Here is a 22,944-nt window from a genome sequence, read left to right as displayed (position 1 = left end):
AATTGCTTGATTACTAGAAAACACCTGCTAAACTTTTTGCAGTACATAGGAAAACAAACATTTGCAGAAAGCCAGAGCAGCCTTTCATTTCTTTACCCAAATTCTTAAGCAATTCTCTAAATAAAGCCTCCGAGGTCTGCTCCTGTCTTTGGCTCCACCTTTCTCAGTTTGCACACCCCAGCCCAATTTCCATCTAAATCAATGCAAAAATATCCATTTGCCCTGCTTAAAAGTTCCAAGAAGAGCCTTGCATTATCAGCATAATCATTTCAGTTTAGCTCAGGCTAAATAGAATTATTCCTACTTTCCACTACATCACTGAGCTCCTAAAACAAGAAGTGGTTAAGTCATACCAACTACTGTTTGACTGTGGGGTAACAGGATAATAGTTGGCTTTCTGAAAAAATAAATCTGTGGTTATCAATGTGCATTTGTGCAATCAGCTTTATATAAGTTTACAAGATTCCCAACCAGAGTTCGCAGCACCGCTTAGGGGTTTTCAAATGGTAGGAAAGGAAAAATACTACATTGTGCATTTGTCCATAGCAAAACAAATTCCTTTCTATGTCACTGTCAGCACCCCAATAACTTTATTTTCTTTTCAGATGACTGACCAAGATGTCAAATATCTGGAAGACTTGCAAGAGGAATTTGACTTCAGGTATAAAACAATACAAAGCTTAGGTAAGAGTTTTTATAATAATTTTCAGGTTCTCTAGGAAATGTCTGATTCTGCTGCCTGATCCCAGTGTCATGTTGTTTTGTGCATTAGCCAGGTAATATGTGTAAACAAAAAAAGGATTTTCGGTTTATATAAAGTTATAGTCCTGCAATATAGTGACTCTTTTGGGATTAAGAGGGCAAACAGGATCATGTTGAGCAAGTACAGTTATTTCCTATAGATAAGCTGCATAATGGCATGAAAAGTAGCGATTTTCTTAAAGAACCTATTTTTCAATCTCCTTGCCTTTGACATGGCCCTTCCCGGGCAGGATGTGGAAGACCCTCTTATTTCCCAGAGTAGAGTTGAGAAAAACTGGTATGTTTTCAGCCTCTAACTTGGCTTTCTGGTTTTTTTAGACCACAATGGTGATAACCAACTGGTAAGCGCTCTGAATGCATGTTTGACCAGCCTACAATGGCTAAGATCCGCACACAGCAACAGTCCTTGCATGATCTCATTCAGAAAAGAAACTGAGGTCCACGTGTGTCTGCTCAGATATCTTCATTATCTCCTTTTGAATGTGCAAAGATATTGGGATGTCCAAGTTTTTAAACATGTCCAACCTGTTCGTTTAAGGCTGGATATGGCCAGAAGAGATTGAGTTGCCATGGTTTAATGAGTTGTCAGTCATCAGGCCAGTCATAATTATGACTACTATATAATCATGCAGGTGATAAAGCCTGCCCGGGTTGCAAAACAAAACATGCTTACAGAAATGACTTCCAGGGGTTAAAATCTCACAGTATCAACCAGTGCCCTACAGCAGGACAGCCAGATCGCAGTACCGCACCCTGCGTGTGAGCAATTGCTGCGGCTGAGCCGATAGTCAGTTACTTCTCTGCCTCTATTGAAACACCTACCCTAACGTGCTGGCAAGATGTCCATCCAGAGCTTAGCAGAGACACAGTTGGCACCAATTTCTTTTTTGAAGGTAGCATGAAAACCGCGAGTGCAGCAATAGGTGGGGGAAGGTGAGGGCAGGGGAAGAGCTGCACATGAAAGAGCATGGGGAGAGCTTGGGGAAGCTTGAAACTAATGCATGATCCAGAGACGGAAAAAAGTTACGGAGAGGGAAAAGTGCCCAGCGATCAGTGCTCCTGGCTGCCGAAATCCCCACGGCGATGAATGCTTTCCCTCTCTTTCAAATGCCTAACCTCCATTCTCAGCTAAACATGCAATTCACAAGTCCAAAGAGCTTTGGCCCATCTGCTGACACCACAAACATATTTCAGTAGTGTGCAGACCATCGATCCAAGCCAGGTGTACATAATAACACACAAGTATACACATAAGAAGTGTATAGATTTCTAAGTATCATCCATGTGTTTTCTACCTTTGCCTGTTCCAACTGCATGTCTAAAGAGTGGAGTCATAAAACCTTGTCTTAAACTTGTCTACTGAAGTTAGTCCATTCCAATTAAGCACGCTATTACATAATCTACCCATACCAGCCATTTATTTTTTTGCTAGTTTACACTGCAGCCTAGTCATGTTTTTTTCTCCTCCTCCCCTTGTAAACATGCACACACATTTATACTGATTCTTTTTGTCTCCCCGCAGAGCAGAGTGACAAAAACAGCGTCCTCATTAAACAGGAAATGTTGGCGTTGCAAGCGATGCTCAATACTTTAGACTACAAGAGAAAGGTTAGTGACATGTTTTGTCATTTGTGGTTCATTTGCTTTCTCCCCTCGTTCCCACATCGAATACTCAAATGCCTACGTGCGCCTTTTTAAAATTCTCCTCGGAAGAGCAGACAAATAACAGGAGTTACAAATCCACAAAAGGTTTGGGGTGATTTTGACTGGCAGTTAAGAAATTGGCAATTAAGTACCAGCTCAATTGAGGATACGGTTCTGCAAACCTCAGAAGGCAGGTGAAGGCATCACTTCGCAGGACCTCTTATGTACTGTGCTGAATGGATAACTTAGATGGCAATGTATCTTTTAAAGTAAGCAAAAAGTATTAAAAGTAAATGTAATATAATAATTGGGGAAAAAATAACAGCAAAAAAAAACCACACGAAAGAAACAAAGAAACCCCAAACCAACTACCCACCACTGATACCCTGCTCGGTTCAGTGACTGAGACGTGCAAATATGACACATATTCCCCAGACCATTTCTTTGCTGGCACAGAAAACAGTACATTTAAATCCACATGTTTTTTACAGATAAAAGCAAGCAAGCAAAACCACCACTGCACTGGGTAGGATATGAAACGAGAGGAGAACTTTTTGGCCTTGACAGTACTTGTAAATAACAGCTTCTAGAGATGTGCTGCCCACAAAGAACACAACAATCTTCCTTCCCACCCCATAAAAAAGCAGTTTTATTGAGAAAGAGTCCATAGATATGTAGGATTAACTTCAAATGCAATGGGTGATGAATCCAGCCACCTCTGCATTAAAAAGACTAAATCTGTAGGGGCTAAGCACGATTACTTTTAAAGTAATTGAAAGAAATGTGATCAGCACTTTTAAGATAAACACTGAATTTTGTGGCTGTTCCCTGTGGTCAGTTTGTGACACCTTTCCTATTTTACAGGAAGTACTCAGTAAAATAGGCCGTGTGATTCATGAAATCGATATGCTTATGAGCAACATGCTGACTGAAGAGCTGCTAGACTGGAAGAGACGACAGCAGATTGCCTGCATCGGGGGTCCTCTCCACGGTGGGCTTGACCAGCTCCAGAACTGGTAAACTTGCCTTGAGCTTGTGTTTTCACTGGAAACCACAGGAAGTCTGCTGCACACGAGATGATCTTCCCTTTAGATCAGTTACCTTGCAACAGCAGCAAGTTCATTAGCAGCTGGGAAGAAGAAAAATGCAGTTTGTTTGGGTGGACAACATTCACCAGTCAGAATTAGTAATGTTAGGGTGACCTGCTGAGCCCAAGCTGTGGCAGTCAGTCATTTTTTTTGGTTTGACGGTTGTCCCAGATACATGATATATACCCTCTTGGGAGTTTTGCTTGAGTAAGAACTGTGCTGACTGCGTTTGTCACTGAGGGCAGTGGGAGTTTTGTTGAGGCAGGAGCTGGTTAGACACTTTATGCTTTGACTCACTAGGTACATTACTCCTCCAGGCTTCAAACTACACAGGAATTGAATGGCGGTAGTCTCTGTGGCAGTAACTCTAAAGGTGTTTGTGAATAAATAATTAAAACAACAAAAAATTAAAATAGTGTAATATTTTAAAAGGTAACACAGACAGCAAATGTCAATGACCTGGTCATTTCTCTCCCACACTGACCTTCTAGAGAAGGTAAAGTAAAAAGTAAGTAGAAAGAAGGGAAATTTTAAACCAAAGCTTTTTAGGTTTGAAGAAAAAGGGACGGTACCTTTTTTTTGTGGGGATTTTTCCACTGAAGTATTTTTTTTCCAACAAAGATGTTAAAAATAGCTAAGAGATGAGATTTTGTGCACACATAGCCTATTAAACTGTTAGCAAGCGTTTGGATTTGATTTTCCTAATGGCTTTTGCATTTCTGAGAACTGCACTGCCTCAGTCTTTGTAACCTTTTAATTTATATAAATATTATCCTTTCAAAGAGGAGTATGTTTTGCAAAACCACTACGCTGTAGGAAACAAAACTGGCACAAGTGCCCTGCATGTAAAGCATCAGAACCATGTGTATATTTCTTCTGAATTATGACAGGCAGTTTTGCATTTCTGTCAGCAAAAATATTTATCTTGGAAAATAAAGTCGGACATTCGGCCTGCTGTATTTATATACACCTGTAAACAAAAGGTGAACGGACAGGAGTTTGGATAAAGCACGAAATGCCAGTCGGTACCGACTCCAACTTCCCTATGCGAGAGCTTCAGCAGCCGTTCCGTTCTGAGCAGCCCTTGACATGAAAGATTGCAAACCCAGCTTTTGTCTTCCTGTAGCTTTACGCTGCTGGCAGAGAGTCTTTTTCAAGTTCGAAGGCAGCTGGAGAAACTGGATGAACTGCTGACCAGGCTGACTTACGACGGGGACCCTATCCCGGTGCAAAGACCTCAGCTGCTGGAAAAAGTCAACTTCCTGCTGTACAATCTTTTCCGGAAGTGCGTAAGCCCTTGTCAGTGCACACAACTTCACCTGAACTGACACAAATTCATTGACAAGAGTGAGACCATACTGTAAAGAAAAAAAGAAATATATAAAAAGGTTGGGTCTCGGAGGACCTCAAAGACCCCATTCCCGCATAAAATGTGTGTACAGCTGGCACCAAAATTCCTGGAAGCTGAGGGTGCCAGGCAGTTGCTCGTGTGTGGCAGTTAAGGGTTTGTGGTCAAATTCTGACTCTAGGCAAACACACAAAATCCACTTATTTCAGTAGGAGTCACACATGTACTGCTGAGAAAGGCTGAGGGGGTTGGGTTCATCTGTTTAAGCAGTGTGGCAAGTGCTAATTTGTTCCTTGGCTTTCCTCCTCTGCACTAAGACTTTCTACTGATAGGTAAAATATCATCATTCCTCCTGCCCTTTGCACTCGCCATATCAGAGATATGCCAAAAGTGACTCTCTGAAAGCAGAACATGGTCAGTTTTTTGGTGGGTTTTGGTTGGGTTTTGCTTTGGGTTTTGGGTTTGGTTTTTTTTTAGAAAAAATTTTAAAAGATAAAATTATTTTATAATTCCACTAGAACCAGGCTCAGGGTATTTTCATACTCTGATTTATGGTTCTGATAAAAGTCTTGGCCAATAGTTTAGGACCACAGAGTTTATTTTGGCTTGATTTTTTAGTGTATTACAAATACCTTTTTCTTGTGGGAACAGTTTAGCTGTAAATTAGACCTCTAGACCATTCTGAAAGCCCAGCATTGGAACATGCCTCCCACTTCAGCATCTGTACTTTTTTCCCCCAATACAGCTGTTTGTTTATGCATATTCCTACCAATCTTTGTTTAATTTCTTTTCGCACAGTTCGTTCGTGGTTGAAAGGCAGCCCTGCATGCCAACGCATCCCCAGAGGCCAATGGTTCTCAAAACGTTAATACAGTTCACTGTTAAATTGAGGTAAGGAAAGAAAATGTGGTATCAAGTCCTCCATTTGTGTACTGCATTTCATCCTAGCAGTCTGTTGCAGAGTTGGGAAGGTGAAGCAGACCAGCTCTTGCTAGAGATCCTTTGGACTACAGGGAGAGTTTTCCGGAGCAGGGATATCAAGGCCACACGTACTAAGTAGCAATAAGGAGTAAATAGATCAGTGTAAGGAAGAAAGATAGATTATGGCCAAAAACTAGCACCTTCAAGATTCTGTATACATTGAATTCTTGTTTTAATGACTTTGCAAAGCATCCTACAAGCCAACATCCAAATCTTCGGAGCCACTTTTGCAATAGAAACTTAGGCATTTTGGGGAGCTCTGGTGAGCTGGTGACAAGTTCTGTCTCACAAGCTCCTTGCCTGCCTTTGTGAAAAGAGCAGAGCTGGGAGGAGAACTCACATCCCATTTCCAGCTTGCAGCAAGAAGAAAGCACAGAGGGGCGGAGGGTGGAAAGCGCCTGTGAAGTACACATACACCTATGGCACAGTCACAGACTGTACCAATCCGTCTCTCAATTATAAGCTTTCCTTGTGTCTCTGGCCATCCCCCCACACTGCTAACTTGCACGTACTTGCGGGGAGGGGAGAACACCTGCCACTCCTGACAGCTCAGCTCAGCCCTGCTTTCTGAGTAGTACGACCCTGCAAGTCATGATATAATCCTGGGTGCCTAGCCTGTTCTCAGACTATAATCATTTCAGATACTTTGGTGTGGAGTTACTGGTCTCTAACATTTTGTGGTGAGAAATTTTTTCTGTTAATACTCACTGCTACATTTTCTGTTTTCAAGGTTGCTAATTAAATTGCCAGAGCTAAACTACCAGATCAGAGTGAAAGCAACTATTGACAAGTAAGAAACTTTAAGTTAAGATATTCTCTCTCCCCCTATGGAGACAACACAGACTTTTCAAGTGACACCCTATCTGATTTAGAAGTTGCTGTAAAAAGGAAAAAACCCCAAACAAACCAACAACAACATAACCCCAGCTTAAAAAAATAAACCACAACATTGCCCTGATTTTTTATGTGGAAGACTTCTTTGTCTTTTTTTCTTAAGCTCCTATTTCTAATTGGTGTTTTCAAATTGGAGGCAACAAGTCCATTTAAGATTTGTTTTAAGACTTAGATAAAATATGTCAGTCTCAAATAGTACCATCACGCAAAACCTTTAAATAACAAGCATTTATGGGATAGTTAGCTTTGAAAGAGCCTTTATCTCTGCTTGCATTAATAGGCCCAGTACCTTTAATCCAGCTGCTCCAAGCAGTACACAAAGCTCCTCCTTGAAAAGCCGGTGCTGCAATTACTGACTGTGAAGCTTAGAGGTTTTTATGCCTGCCCAAAACTAAGATTGCTATATAACCTTCTTCTTTGTAAGGGGTTTGGTGCTTTGAGACCCATGTGTCATTCCAATGGCAGAAACAAGCTAAATAAAATACACTGCTTGCATCTGGCCAGGTGCAAAAGTCTAACCGGATACTACAAGTTCTAGTTCTCTATTGTAAAAGTTGCAGTTTTATTGGCAACACAAATTAATTTCATCAAGGCAGAAATCTATCATCTCAAGATAAGTTTCTCAGCACAACCGCGGCTTACATTTTTACTGATTCCCAACCTGTTTCCCCCCCACCCCTCTTCTATTTTAGGAATGTTTCGACTGTAAGGTAAGAAAATAAAATAGCAGATTTCTTAATTCATCCAATAAAGTATTATCTGAGTACTGAAGTGTAATGTCCTCCATAGTAATCGCAGATTCGTTCTGTGTGGAACGCACGTGAAAGCAATGAACATGGATGAATCCGCAAACGGAAGCCTCTCAGTAGAATTTCGACATTTGGTAAGTTTAACTGCTTTTTTACTGACACACACCTCTGGCAGAGAAACAAAAATTTCCTTAAGAACTACGCAGGGAAAACTGTATTGCTGTCAAGTCTATACTCATTTTCTTTTTCCTTATGCAGAAAGTTTACTCCTAGAACCTCTTTATTCCTTTATCCCATTCCATTTTTTATCCATTCCATAAAATAAGACTGTATATTTTCACAGCAACTGTAAAACAAATCCTAATAGTGCCAGAAAATGAAAAGACTAATTATGCTGAATTACACAGCTTCCTTTTATTGAAAAAAAAAAACCCAGCATGTAACAAAAAACCCACACCCAAAACCCCCCCAAAAACCCAAACCACACCGCCATTGTCTAGGGGAAATATATTTAACTGACTGCTTTACAACAGGTTGAAATTCATACCTGCCACAACTCACTTTTGAGAGACTCTGATACTGCTCCTGTGCCTTCTCTGATACCCAGTGAATCATGCTTTCTGACCAGACTCCCTCACCTTTGGTATTTTTTTCTTGGCTTAACCACAGATGCAGTGGGTTGGTGTAGCCTTGCAGGAGATGCAAGCCTTTAGCACTTTTTTGTATTATACCCTTTGCAAGCACCCTAATTAATGCTTTGTTACATTAATTTGATTTCTTTATAAACATCAAAAGACTACTGGCTGAACAGATTTTTCAAGGCGTAGCCTCAGAGCCTTCATTACAGTTATTTGTATATTGCAAACAAAGCTTTAGCACTCTAAGAACATGATGCTTACAAATGATGGCCTTTATGTGTAATTCTATCTGTAGCTTCTTTGCCACATAAATACTGTTTTGCTTTTACACAGCAACCCAAAGAAATGAAATCAAGTGCTGGAAGCAAAGGAAATGAGGTTTGTGCATTTATTTTACATGTTACTTTTGATTACTCTAACAAGTATTTCAGATTAGATTTAAATCAAAGAGCAATTGTATGCTGTTACGTTTTGAAATATATTATCCTTATATTAAGTATAGGGAAAATTATCACAAGATAGTATGAGAGCTTTTCAGATGTAGTTACTCAAATTTTAATTACACACCTCAAGATGCATGTATAAAAAAGTTACACTAAAAGGTAAGAAGTAGCAATCTGACTGCGCGTACACATCCTTCTTTAGGGCCACCTTTTCAGTCAGTTACATTTTTAAAACACAAGCCTTTTTAGCATTATTCTCAAACAATTTTTCCTGTAGGGACGGTTCTTTAAGAATATATTCTGTCAGCCCCAAGCTTACAGCTGAAGCAGTGGTATAATTGTGTTTGCATCAAAGAAATGGGCTTGCCTCCGCCAATACCAGCGTGCTGGGTTTACCAGCATCCATCAAGCCCCGTCATAGGTTCTCCTCTTCTGGTGACGCTGTGCTGTGCCCTGGCACCCTAGCAAACCAGCGGGCACCACGCAGCAGTCACAGACATGGAGGTACCCCCTGCCTGCTTCCTAGCAGAGGGGCTTGAGGTCCATACAGTCTTGCTGTGCGGAGAACAGAAATCCAGTGTCGGCCCTGGCACTAATCCACACCCAGAACTCTGTGTCCCTGCATCCCCCCATCACAGAGCATTCCCGCCATCCCCATGCTACCTGCCAGCACCTTGCACCCGAACCACCGCCGTGTCCTTCTTCCACCCAGCTCCTCTCCTCTGCACAGCTCTACCCTGCTGGTTCTCAGCTCTTGCTTCCTACAAGCTGTGGCTCCCTTCCTACACTCTTAACTCTTTCGCACATTGGAAGTGCTGAGGGTAGTTGTAGTGGCAAGTTGCAAGAGAAAGAAATGTTTTTTAAAAAAAACCAAATTACTCCTATCACAGTCCAAATATGTTTAGTTACACAAGCACAAAAGTTATGACAAGTAAGCATTTAGGTAAAAACCAAAGGCTTGAACAGTATGGAGGATTTTAACCAAAACCCTAAAGCAGGAGGTACTTCTGCAGGCTTCACATGGTGCTTCTCAACGGAGTAACTTGCAACCTGATTAGCAAGACTGAAACTCGGGGCTGGCCTCCCGATTACTTCGCTGCTTACAAAGTCATTTGCATAAAACAAGCAAAAGCAATAATTTAGGTGTAAGAATATTGGTGCTCTACTTCTGATGGCATTTTACTCCCACTTCCACACATTGTGCCTTTATAATGATAGAAAATGTAGGGCTGTGGAGAATTGGGACAGTGAGCTGTGACACATTTCACTGCTAGTTTCCTCCAACAGAGCTTCTCCTCGGTCAAATCACAGTCTGAAATCATTATTAGCACGATCAAGTTCTTTGATTAGCAGTGACTATAGCAACCCTAAAACTTGGTTTGTTTACAGGATGTTTAGTAAGCCAAAAATGTAGTCGCTAAGTATGACTTTCCTTATTAAAAGGTGGAAGGTCTCTGTATTTGAGAGTTGTCCTGCCTTTTCATCTAGATGGTTTCTCCATAATTTAAAAAAAAGTTTATGCAAAATCTGAATGGGGGAGAGGAAGGGGTGTTTCAGTAACCATTTTCAACTTTTTGTGAGCAGAACAGGTTTGGCTGGATTGATTCTACCTGTGTTAAAACATTTGAACTCATTTGACACCTTCAGCTCTAAGATGGACTTTCCCTTTGCAAGGCAGATTCGTTATCAGATACCTGAGGATCTCCTGTAGTCTTAACCTCTCATTTATACAGCATCTTTTGTTGCAGTGAGAAGGGGAAAACCTAATTAGGAAAAGGACAAACAGATGTTTATACTTTGACTTCTGGGGATGACAGAGTATTTCCAGAGGTGTTTCCCAAGGGGCAGAGATGCGGATCTTTCCAGAGCTGGTGTGCAATCAAAACAAAGTGTTTGTACTATGCACTTTAATCTACTACAACTAGCAAATTTGTTTTCCTGTCCAGGGAAAATCTTGGGGTTTTTCTGATACCAGATTTATTTTGTATTAATGATTTAGGTCTCCACTCCTTCAACTAATACCGTATAAGCATACTTAGAACAAACCTGCTGTAAGATGGGAGCTTTTTTGTTTCTCATTGAAGTTTAACATCTGTGTTCAAACTGGAACTGTCAGTCAGTAAAGAAACTTGAGATGTTGGAGAGAATCTTTATCAGAGACTAAAAGTAATACATTAACTTCTTGTACATGACACTGCTTGAAAACAATGTTATAAACAAATTAAAAGCAAGAGTTAAAAGTTTTAAAGTGTTGCTTTAACAAGGTCAGGGTTGGGGATTTTTTTCTTACATTTATCAGGAAAAAACACCAATTCTGGACTAATTTACTATCAGCATTGAACAAATAAATGTCCTTCGTGCCCTGCTTTTCCTTCTCACGTATTTGGTGCATGTTTTCTTTCAAAGTTGTGCAATCTTGGCAGTCGGGTGGCTAAAGCAATGCTAATTGTGCGGTCAGAGTTGAACGCTGTACTTACTCCCTAGGGCCCTCACATGGTGACCGAGGAACTGCACTCCATCAGCTTCGAAACACAGGTCTGCCTGTACGGACTGACTATCAATTTGGAAGTGAGTACTCTTGCCAGCTTTTCAGGGGCAAGAATAAAAAGCCTTTTGCAGCAGCTGACAGGAGAACAAGCATGTGGGGCCAGACCACAGGTCCGTCTCTCCTTGATTTTGTCTGCAGTAGTAACCAGAGGCAGACACAAGACTCCCAGGACAGAAAGAAGTGTACGCAGATTTACTGCAATGTTTTAGCCCTTATCTTCAGAAGCTCAAATACTGACTTTCACCATAACTCTGTTGTGCCGTGCAAAGGTAATACATCTTGCTGAGCAAAGGCTCGAGGATCCATCGAAGTCAGTCACAAAATCCATATTCACTGGCAGGAACATCACTCCATTAAGTACTATAAATTAACTCATTAGAGAAAGTCTTGCACCAACTGCAAGTTGCAGGCTATGGATATCCCTAGTGCGCCTAAAACAGACCTTTAGAACATCTTTAGGCAATAAGGACTGCCACAAATCACTCTTATGGCCACAGGCTGCCATGCCCATACAGCTGTCATGCAGCTCCAGCAAAGCTTTCTGTCTGGGTCCAGCTAACCTGAGTCCTGAATGCCTTCTGAAACACTGCTTCTCTCTTGAAATGCAGGCTGGGAATCAGCTACCACCAGCTAGTCCTGCTCCCCAGGCTAAAAAACAGTATCTTGAGGGGTGGAGGAACAAAAAAAGGAAGGAAGAGTGGGCTAGAACAAAAGCGTAACGCAGGAGCAGCACTTCCCTTAGCAGCACTGACATTCTGTGTTCATTCTTTCCACCAGACCAGCTCTCTGCCTGTGGTGATGATTTCCAATGTCAGCCAACTACCCAACGCGTGGGCTTCTATTATTTGGTACAATCTATCAACCAACGATCCTCAGGTAGGTCCTTCAGTACACAAGTACTGACTTCCCTGCATTTTCACTTTTCTATTATTTGGTTACCAAGCATGTTCGTTATAAGAAGGCTGGGTTGCCCTCTTAAATTGGCCTTATTTTTCTCACGTACATTGTTATCATACTTAAATGTTGTTCACTTTATCTTTTGTTCCCTGCCCAGATAAAAAAACCCACACGCATGCCTAGCCTTCTTTTTTATGTAGACTTCATAAACTAAGGAAATGCGATAGCACTCACAGCTTTTCTAACTTGATTTTGTCTTGTTTGGATGTGGTTGACCAAGACTGTACACAGTACAAAGTTTTTCTACTAGTACTATTCAAAATTGTCAAAGCAGATGCATAGGTGGGACTGTAACATACTTAAGCAGTGCTTTCCTCACACATTTTATAGGAGTTAGTGCTTTCTACAGAGATAGCAAGTGTCAGGCAGCACCTTCGAGTGCCTCTTAACCATAAGCAAAAGCGGAGTCACTCTTCCTCAGGCTCCTGCTGGCTCAGCATGTACTTTAGATTCAGTCCCTGTTACGGTACCTGCAGACTGAAGACAGCTCTGAAGCTGCCAACAGCTCTCAGGCTTTCAGTTGGGGATTCGTGGCAGTCACATAGATGTTTGGAGGAGAGAAAGGATAAGACAGTTTACCATGGATGGGGCCTGAGACTGGTGGCAGACCAGCTCACCAGCAACCTGGATTTCATGATCACTGTGTCACAGTCTACAGCATCTGCTTCAGTGTCCCCGTTACATGGCCCAGAAACCAAGGGAAAAACTAAGATGAGCCAAATGGTTCAGCAATATACTGCTACAGGAGCACGTAATGGCTTAGGAGTTCTGTGCACCAGACGTTACAGTGAGAGGACCTACATTTATTGGCTAGGCTTTCACCATATTTTCACTGTCTTCAGGTAGGATACCATAGGAAGCACAGTGGGGTATTTTATCATCCAAGATGTGCGTGCAGACTCTCGCTCTCTCTAGGACTGCCCCTCTGTGCCCTCCCCTACTCTGACAAGGCACCCAAGTGGCCCTTGCTGGGGGGCTGCAGAAGGGAGGATGAGCGCTTAGGTAACCCAGCCTATGCCCCTCACACCTCATTTTCAGTACCTCTGGATTCTACTTGAGTAATTGCAGCCTTCTTTCACAGCCTGGAGTGTATTTCAGGGTTGCTGACTGTCTAAACAAAGCACTAATTCCGTTGCAGAATTTGTCCTTCTTCAACAATCCCCCTGCAGCCACCTTAAGTCAGCTCTTAGAAGTACTGAGCTGGCAGTTTTCATCCTATGTTGGTCGTGGACTGAATTCTGAGCAGCTCAACATGCTGGCAGAGAAACTTATGGGTAAGATTGTAAAAATACACACATTTTATTTGCTTTTGGGTTCTTCTATTTGATAGTCAAAGGTAATGACTTTAAGCATACCATCCACTTCCAGGGCTGACTTGAGAAACGCCTCAATGACATTTTTGTTACTTTAAAGAAAAGTGTGCATCAGCTCATTCTTACCACAAAGTGATTAAACTTCTGAACTTCCAGGCTGCTAAACCAAAGAGAGAGGGCATCAGAGTCACACTGAACCGTGATGTTATTCTGTTTTCTTAGCAAGTAATTATCTCATGCATCTGAAATCAAAAGGAAGTCTTTTTGCTTGCTTATGGGGTTTAGGTTTGGTTTCATTTTAAGTACCCATCGTCCTGGGCCTGTTTAGTTCTGGGACCCGTCCTTCACTGGTGAGAGCGTAGCAAAGAGGCCCTGTAACTTCAACAATATGAACTTATTCTGCACTCTGATCTGACTGTCCCCCAGCAGGGAGAGGCCTCAGGGAAAACCGGCAGGGGAAGACAAAGCCTTATCTCTTTCTGGAGAAAGAAAAATTATAACTTATGCTGTAAGAAACTCCAAGCTGAGGGTGTAACAATGCCTCTGCTGTTGGGCAAGAACAAAAGTATTTGTCAAAGACTTTGGAGTGGGGGTTGTGGAAATCTTTACTTCTATTGCTTTCAAAGTTGGGAAGCAAAGTCTGATTTCCCTGGACAGCAGTCACCTTTTCTGATGATTTCTTGGAGCTTTCTTGCTTAGTGGAGGTAGAGGGGTTGAGAGATGCCATTGTGAATCAGTGTGAATCACAGAAAAAAAAAAAAAATTGTCTTAAAATATGGAAGCCTAAGATAAAGTGAAGGCTGAGAGAAGTTAACACTGGCTAAGAACTGAAACTGAGCACACAGCATTGCAGAAACAAATCCCCAGACTACGTTAGGCAGATGATAAAAAAAATAATTAATCGACTGCTTCAAAAGGATACAGAAAGACTGATCTACAGCCCTTTAGCACAGCCCCCTCAATCCTCCTCCAACCCCCATCCCAAGTGCATGGATATCATACTGTATATTTATTTCAAAGCTACAGAAAAACAGACTCAACATTTGTGGTTTGGATATTTTTTCCCCCTCAGGACAACAAGTCAGTTACAATGATTATCAACTATCCTGGGCAAAGTTCTGCAAGGTATGTTTCCAAAAATCAAACTAGACTCTTCTGTCTCCTCCGGCCCGCACACGTGCCCTAGCTCCGTCTCTCTGATGCTACCACTTGCCATATGTGGTAAGCAAAACCCAGCACAATCACACCCACAGTAAAAATTTAAATAGGAAAATAGTATTTCTAGAAGTTTAAAGCTTCGACTAAGAGATCTACTTAGTTACATTGCTACAGAGATCAGAAACTGCCATTAGTCAAGGCCCTAAATATCTCTGTAAACGCTCAATCAATTGTGCTATCAAAGCATACATTTTTCATACAGCATATAGTAAGCTTTTTCATATGCTCAGCTGTGACCTAAATTATTTCAAGCCAGTTGATACATTTGTTGTGTTTGAGGAGGAACAGAACAGTTATTGAGAAAGAAGGGTAAACACATTTTATTCATATCAATTGCATCATTTAAACACAGGGAGACAGGGAGAACCTTGGGAGGAAGTTCAAATTTCTCATCACCATTTCTCACAAAATGTAATTTCATATCCCAGAAGAAATAACAGATGTGATTAATTTTTTTTGGTGAAAAATTAGATGCTTCCAATGCCCATTTTCAAAATCAAGTGTTCTAATGTCAGGCTGAGACACATTACTTCAAACAGTGGGTCAAATTCGTCATTCTTGCTTGACCAAACTAGATGATTCTTAAGAAACAGAGAGCACCATGTCATGTGGATGGTGGGTAACACCACTTTCACAATTCTCTTGTGTGAGGTTTTTTTTTGTGTGTGACTTTGTGTTGGTTTGTTGTTTGTTGGTTTTTTTAACCATTAGGAACATTTGCCTGGCAAGTCGTTTACCTTTTGGGTTTGGCTTGAAGCTATCCTGGACTTAATTAAAAAACACATTCTTCCTCTTTGGATTGATGGGTGAGCAACAAGGAAACAGCTGTATACTGATCTCTCCCTGCTTTGTCTTTTTTCCTTACTAATCTCAGTTCTAACTATGCAGAAGAGAAGCTGCAAAAAGTTTAATACTTCTGTCTGCCTCTTCCCCTTTCTGACTTCTGGAAATTGCTGCCCAAAGGGAGCATGGTTGAATCTCCTGGAAATGCAGGTTTAGATCTGTTCATCAGTTCTGTCAGTGTTCAGACAAGTACTGCAATAAAGCTTATCATGCCTCATAGTGCATTCAGCTCATTGCTCATTGTGTGCAAGTCACAGGAAGCTTTCATCATAGTTTCAAGACCTTCTAAAGCTTTTGCAGCCAGACTTTGAACAGCTGTAAAAAGCTAGGCCAGATGCGTTGCACAGATCGAAGTCTATTTTTCTTTTATCCAGAAGTAAACCTGTGATTTCCTGTTACACTCCAGGTACATAATGGGATTTGTAAGCAAAGAGAAGGAACGAATCCTGCTCAAAGACAAGACACCAGGAACGTTTTTATTAAGGTTTAGTGAAAGCAATCTGGGTGGAATTACCTTTACTTGGGTGGATCAGTTAGAAAATGGTAAGTACAATTTCTTTTTTTATAAAACAACATAAACATCAAACTCTACAACACACACCCCTAATACAGGAGCCTTGTCTTCTTTAGTTTGAAAGTAAAATTCATGCGTATCACATCCTGATATGGAGTTTGCAAGATTCAAGCATCATACTTCGTAAAACACAAGCAAACTCTGGAAGTCTGCCTCCTCAGTTCTTTATATTAACTATGTAAGTTCATTAGGAGTGGTACCTGCTTACTGCAGGCTTTAAAATTTGTTTCCAAACATGCAGAAAGTGTATCTGGAAAGATACGCACGTACCGACAGCCTTACAGCACGCCAGCGTTAGCTGCGAAAGAAAGGCAACACCACGCTGCAAGTGCAGACACTGATCAGCCAGTTATCAGCAGTTACGGTGCCTTTGTGTTTTCACAGGAGATGTAACATTTCATTCGGTGGAACCCTATAACAAAGGCCGCTTATCTGCACTGCCTTTTGCCGACATACTGCGCGATTACAAAGTTATTATGGCTGACAACGTTCCTGAAAACCCTCTGAAGTACCTGTATCCAGACATTCCCAAAGATAAGGCCTTTGGCAAACACTACAGCTGTCAGCCAAATGAAGGTTGGGCTCCATTCCTGTATTTACCCTTTCTGCAGAACTGCAAAGTCAAGAGGCAGTTTGAGGAAGGGGAGGGGGGCAGGAAGAAAGGAACAGATTAAGATCCCTCCTTGAATTGGCATCTTCAAGAAAACAGTTTAACACATCTATCACTCAGGCTCATTTTGTAAACAAATCCCCAGTCTTAGAGGCTACATTAGAGGTGATGACAACAATATTTAACAGAAACTGAAACACAGATGTCAAGGTAGAAAGAATAAAAAAAAAGGATTTTTTTCCTTGACTGGTGTATTACACAATTTGGTGCTCAGGTGTTCAAAGGAAACTGGAAAGTCACCCTGCTTATCAGCTTCATAAGCGTGTTACATGGCAGCATGCTGTCTCTTTAATTTCAAGGAAATGCAGTTTTTTCTCTCAAACAGCTTGGAAGACCTGTTTCTTTCCAGCAGTATAACCCCTCCCAATGGCACTGGAAAGGAGGGCTAGTGAAGAACGTATACAGATATACTCAGGCCCATGCTCTTTCTTTGCCAAATAAACTGGCCATCTTTAAATCAAACTCTTTCTCTTGCTCTTAAGAAAGCCTTTAAAGCCTTGGGGTTTTTTTAAGACACATTCCTTAAGAAACACTTTTTTTCTGAGCTATCAGCATAAAAGGTTACAATTCCACCCGAGTTCAAATTCTTACACTACTCAAAAATATCAAGAGGGTATGAATAGTTTTTCCTCTTCATTTTAATTGGATGGACACTTAAAACATGATGCATACGTTTAATCTCATGCAGAAGACATTGCTGAAGTATCTGTAGAGCCTGAGCTCCACACAAACATTTGCAGAACTGAAATGTTGAGTTAGAGAAGAACCAATCTTGTAGAGTTACAGCATGTTTGCTTTTGATGCCCAAGGAGATCTCTTCCATCAGCTGCTGTATTATAGTCCGAGATGGCGATTCATGTCATGGGAGCACAGTCAATTATGTGACTAAGACAGGAACTCGAAGACTAATCTCCACAGTCCCCCTCATTTCTATGGCTTCTTATTTAAGCATAACTTTTTTTGTAATTATGGTCTGCAGTGCTTACAGCATATTATTTCAAATAAATATTAAATATTGCCTAGTAATTTTAGTAACTCTATCATTTATTTTTAGTCTCAAAGCCGTCCGATGGAGGAGGCAAAGGTTACGTTCCTTCTGTATTTATCCCAGTCTCCAAGATGTAAGTACCCTTAACAAACATATTACACATGTTGTTTTTATTAAATTTACATGCTATTTAAGTCTTCCCTGCCTCCCCTCCCCATTCACAGAGTTTGGGATAGCAACACATTGCATGTTTTTATTTGGCCAAGGGCTGCTAAAGGCAAGAAGGGGAAGTAAAGAACTTCACTTCTACAGTGCTTTTCCCATCCACATGGCAAAACTTTTATAACAATTGAGTACAGAATTTACGATATTCTAATCAACTTATCTTTTGCTGTCTCGTTTTCCTCTCCAGCAGCTGATTAATACCAGGTTCATTCTCTCTTCATCCTGATTAATACAACTTTAATTCTCTGTTCACTTGGTCCTACCTCATACATTTTTAAACGTATGCCAGGTGCTGGCACAGGCTTACAGGGCTACCAGCAACCCTAGACTCATTCCTGTGTGATTTAGTCTAGGTGACCCTGCTCTGGCAGAGGGTTGGACTAGATGATCTTTCGAGGTCCCTTCCAAACTCCTAATGTTCTGTGATTCTGTGCATAGGCTTAACAAACTTACTAAGCATTCACCATACTCCACTGCTATGCATCAAGTTAGAGGGATTTAGGTTGCTTTTAAGATTATTCTTGTGTATTCTGTTTTTGTTTTTTTAAGCTTAAATGATTCTACAGATCCACATTCTCCATCAGATCTTCTTCCAATGTCTCCAAGTGTTTATGCTGTGCTGAGAGAACACCTGAGTCCCACAGTGATTGAAACTGCCGTATGTTGTAAACTTCTCTATACATAAGTTAATACTAAGCAAAAGGGATGTGTACAACAGATGCCAGTTATAAGAGTGCTGCTTGTACAGTTATGTACAAATTAGAGCTCTTTCATCACTTGCTGTATTACACTCTGAAACAATGGTGCAGACATTTTGTATTCTAAATGAGACAGGACACTGCAAGGATACTCGGAAGCACTGCGTGATGTGAAACTGTCTGACACAGTGGCCATGGATGTCAGAATTGAAAGTCCTCCGAGCCCTTGCAGAAACAAAGCCTTTACACTGACAAGTACATAACAATGACACTAGTGCTGTAGATAGTACAAAGGACTTGATTCGCTCAGAGAAGCTGCACAGGGAACATAATTTCTGATTCAGCAAACTTGCAAAACTTTCCAGTGCTGCAAGTTCCTACGTGGAGTACCAATGTGAGAAATTTAGAGAGGCAAGCAAAACATTTTTAGCAAATAAAACTAATACTAAGTACACAGAAGGGTTGGGAAAACAGTGTACCAGTGTCCTACTAAAAGTATTTTCTTTCCTCTTTTACTTGCTGACTGGAAATTGTGTTCTGGATCACTGTGGCTTAGAGTACTTAGCACAGTGATAGATACGCCCTGGGGATTTGTCCAGGAGACTTCTATCAGAAAACACAGCAGTGGTTTGCCTTCAGCAGCTTTAAAAGAAAACCTCCTTTTTAATACCAGCCATAGTTTACATATGCTCAATGATTTATGAACTTAAAATGGTTATGTATTTAAAAGCCTGTCAACTCCCTGGCAGATGTCTTTCTGCAAGCACTCGTCCTCACCCACAAGCAGAACAGCACTAAACCAGAATCCTGATTGTCAATGACTGGAAGCACAGTTAAACATCATATACAGGGAGTTCTTTAGTGTACACTGAGTTGATGATCTGTTCGAGAGCACGCTGTCTTTTTTTACCTCACCTTTTTCTCTGATAGCACTCATGAAAATTTAGATCTTCAGCTAAAACTGAAATGGCAGCCTGAAGGAAAGTTCTGCATTAAAACCTGCTACACCCAGCCCAAATCACCTTTCTACTCATTTCTCATTTTGTTTATACACATAAAACCAGTTATGACCTCCTAAACTTCTTTTGTGAACAACAGATGTGTTTCCCAAAGCTTTGGCAGTGAAAAGCATAGTTGGCTTCACTTTCGTTTAGGATCAGGCTCCAAAGGTCTTTGATTCCTTTTAGCATTCACAGTAATCCTCAAGCCAGCCCTGTCCAGAGCTTCCAAACTGGCTGTGACCATCAATGCCTTTCGCAGCCGCAATCACACAGAAAGAATGTGTTCGTCAATGAACTGTGAAAGTCAAATACAATCGTACTGCAGTTTTTAAGGGTACTAGAGAAGTGGTCCAGTGCTGCTAGATGGCACGTGGATTTCTAAAGGCTCTTGATAGAATGTTTTCAAGTTCTGCTAGAAATTAGAGGGAAAAAATAGTTTTGAAAAAAATTTGTAAGATCTCCTTCCTTTTTCCATTCTATTTACCTTGCTAAATGGGAATGAGGAATACATGGAGGTGTTTTCTTCAACGTTCCAAAATCACACAAGTTCATTTACTCTGGGGAAGAGCTGGCTAAGTTCAGTAAGCAGACAAGTTGCATTGTTAGAGCAACACTCTTCCTCCATGAGGTACTAATAAAAAGCACCATGAGAGATACAGAGAACAAAAGCAGGGTATCCTATACCTCAGTCTCAGCAAGGTACGCTGTGATCTTGCTGAATTCCTTTCTGTTTTCCCCATCTCCAGCTGCTCCAACCCATTGGGAAAACAGGCTCCAGCAAGAACCCTGCTATACATACCCATAGGCTGCCAGAACCAAAAGTTCATATAAAAATGTGTATCACTTATTGCAACCGTTCCCCACGCAGTGTTTCCTAATAAGCATGCCTATATTTTGTAAAGAACTAGAAGCAGGATCCTCAGATCCTCACCAGCTGGTGTTACACAAACAAAGCGAGACCACTGTCCCCTTGAGCTGGGAAAACGTTCGATCTGCAGGTGTTTCTGAATGAAGAGCAGCAACTGCGTGAGACTAACCTTCTCCTCCTTTCCTTCTAGCTGAGCTCCCCGTACTCAACTGACTGAAGTTGGCATACTGGAAAAACTAGTAATCATATAAGCACCGGATGAATTAAAGAATTAAAGATAGAGTAACTTATTCCCACCCCCCCCCATCATCTCTGTAAATCAGCATTTCCTGGAAACTGTTACGATGTCTGTCTTGAAGTCAGAATTGCTGTAAATCCAAGAGTATAACAAAATGGTTTGCTTCTGAGAGCAGCACATAAGGACAACTCAAGACATTAATGTGTTTGGGGCAATTAGGCTTTATTATTATGTTAAAATAATCATTATTATGATTAATAATCATCTTGTATGCTATTAACTTAGCTGCTATTTTAAAGCAAAGATTCTCATCCTTCTGGGTTCAAACGTGTCATAGGTGTCCAGGGTTTGCTTGTTTTCCAAAGATGAACTCCCTTCAGTACAGACTTTTATCTGCCAGCACAGCAGAAGTTGTGGAAGGCAGGCAGGCAAGGCTGGGAAGAGGAGGGAGTTTCCTGGAAAGGAAACTGATGCCACTCTTGGTGTCAAAAATGCTGTCTCCACTTTGTTACTGGAAGAGAGGGCTAGTAAAACTTAGCCCTCTCACAAGAAAGTTGCAGAAGTAAATGTATTTGTGCAGAAAGCACTCGGGCACTACAGCAGAGCGTTGAAAGAAAGGCTCCAAAGGAAAAAACTAAATCCTGATCCGACAGAACTGCATATTGCCTGGGAAATGCAGGCTGGGAAGCATGGTTTTTAACCATAGTTTCTGAAGAGCTGCAACATTTGCTGGCCAGCAGGCAGTTTGTGCTGCGTGACCGAGTATTACATGCCTGTCAGCGACTCAATAAGCACAGTAACTAGTTCTGATAAAAGTGGAAAATAATTGCTATTTTTAAATACTATTTCTTTTTCAGGCACCATTGAGTGGTGGGTTTGGGTTGTTTGGTTTTATTGTCCTGCCCCCTTCAAATAAATTAACCTTGCTATTCTCCCAGCAGAGATTTTAAACAGTCGATTCCAAAGCCGCTGCAGTCCATGCACACAGGCTCATTCCAGATTTCATTTCTGCCTGCAGAACATAGGGTTAAAGCACACACATGGCCACTCAAGCATTTGTACCTCATGCTCTTCTCGAGTAGGTACAAGTTAGACATGAAAACAGAACCTCCTTGGATCAGTAAGACCTGGATTTTACTTTCATTTCTCCTTTCTTACTCCTCTCACCAGTACTGAGGACGAACTCATCTGTTCATTACAGTGATTGAAAACAAGCTGCACATAGTTGTTTTCTCTCAGTAAGCATGGTGTATAAATAATTTTCCAGGACAACAAGAGCAGTTATGTATATATTTTGGTAACATCTCTTATTTATATGATGGATATGAATAAAAACTGATTTTGGGTTAAAGCTGGATGCCTGACCTTTTGGGAAGTCTTGCCATCTTTCGGTTGAGCTCAAGCCTGAACTACAAGTAGTAAATGTAACTTTCGCCTCACATCAGCTATTGCATGCCTTTTCTGTCTAAGCTGTTCTCAAAGTCTTCATATAGCCAGAACAGGGGAACCCTATACTTTTGATCATTTATGTAGTACTCTAAAAAAGGTGGCACATAAATCAATCTTCTCTCTCCTTCCGTGCTGCTCCCCATGCAGGGCAGCTCTTCAGTTGATGGCTCTTGAAGCCTTGATTTGAACACAAAATACTTGGTGTTACTGAATAGCATTGTGGATCAGGTTTGGGCATTATGGTTTCTGCTATTGTTTTAAAACAGATTTCGCAAGGGGGAGGTTTAACATTTCATTGAAAGGCACAAGACTTCAATTTGTTGCTTTAAAGAAACAGTCTCATTTTAGTTTTTGTCCTTGTGCTGCAGTGAGTACGAATACAGTTCTCTAGGAAGATGGTAGGCAGGAACTCACTGAAAGGGATGCCCCACATACTGCCAGAAGAAACAAAACATCTACTTTTAAGTACTTTTACCAATTGCCCTTGTGCTTTCACTGTTTTGCAGTGGCTGCGACATGAAAAAAACCACCAAAAAAACAGGGAGGGTGTTGGTGTGAGGATCACGTCACTGTGCTGTGCTTTGTCTCCTGCTGCGTCACTAACAGTTTGAATTACACAAATGTAAATACTCCCCAGTTGCCTTCTACTATAGGTTTTATTTATAGCCACATTTGTTATCTGCTACTCAGTAGCATTCCACCCTATGAAGTTTACCAAACAGACCTTCTATATACTTGTGTCTCCTGCGAACAGAGATTTACCTCCTCCACCTGAGCAGCAACAGGGGTAAAACCGATACACAGATG

General features: G+C 41.1%; 1 protein-coding gene across 1 annotated transcript in view; it reads left to right on the top strand.

The window, feature by feature from the left end:
• The window catches only part of STAT4 (signal transducer and activator of transcription 4), a gene marked incomplete at its 3' end in the record, with an annotated part of 37,834 nt that extends 17,167 nt beyond the window's left edge, over window positions 1-20,667 (top strand). Inside the window, exons 5-23 of the mRNA XM_084264325.1 lie at window positions 606-684; window positions 2,285-2,370; window positions 3,271-3,422; window positions 4,621-4,779; window positions 5,641-5,733; window positions 6,554-6,613; window positions 7,410-7,427; window positions 7,507-7,600; window positions 8,438-8,482; window positions 11,032-11,115; window positions 11,873-11,971; window positions 13,191-13,326; window positions 14,438-14,490; window positions 15,295-15,389; window positions 15,833-15,969; window positions 16,385-16,576; window positions 17,725-17,791; window positions 18,433-18,541; window positions 20,641-20,667. Of these exons, the coding sequence (XP_084120451.1) occupies window positions 606-684; window positions 2,285-2,370; window positions 3,271-3,422; window positions 4,621-4,779; window positions 5,641-5,733; window positions 6,554-6,613; window positions 7,410-7,427; window positions 7,507-7,600; window positions 8,438-8,482; window positions 11,032-11,115; window positions 11,873-11,971; window positions 13,191-13,326; window positions 14,438-14,490; window positions 15,295-15,389; window positions 15,833-15,969; window positions 16,385-16,576; window positions 17,725-17,791; window positions 18,433-18,541; window positions 20,641-20,667 (1,785 nt within the window). The remainder of the gene's footprint in view (window positions 1-605; window positions 685-2,284; window positions 2,371-3,270; window positions 3,423-4,620; window positions 4,780-5,640; window positions 5,734-6,553; window positions 6,614-7,409; window positions 7,428-7,506; window positions 7,601-8,437; window positions 8,483-11,031; window positions 11,116-11,872; window positions 11,972-13,190; window positions 13,327-14,437; window positions 14,491-15,294; window positions 15,390-15,832; window positions 15,970-16,384; window positions 16,577-17,724; window positions 17,792-18,432; window positions 18,542-20,640) is intronic.
• Between the last annotated feature and the right edge of the window lie 2,277 nt (window positions 20,668-22,944).

The sequence above is a fragment of the Gallinula chloropus genome (assembly GCF_964237585.1).
Source record: "Gallinula chloropus genome assembly, chromosome: 5".
Lineage (NCBI taxonomy): Eukaryota > Metazoa > Chordata > Aves > Gruiformes > Rallidae > Gallinula > Gallinula chloropus.
Note: the sequence above shows the minus strand (reverse complement) of the source record. Positions and strands in the feature narration are given on the sequence as shown.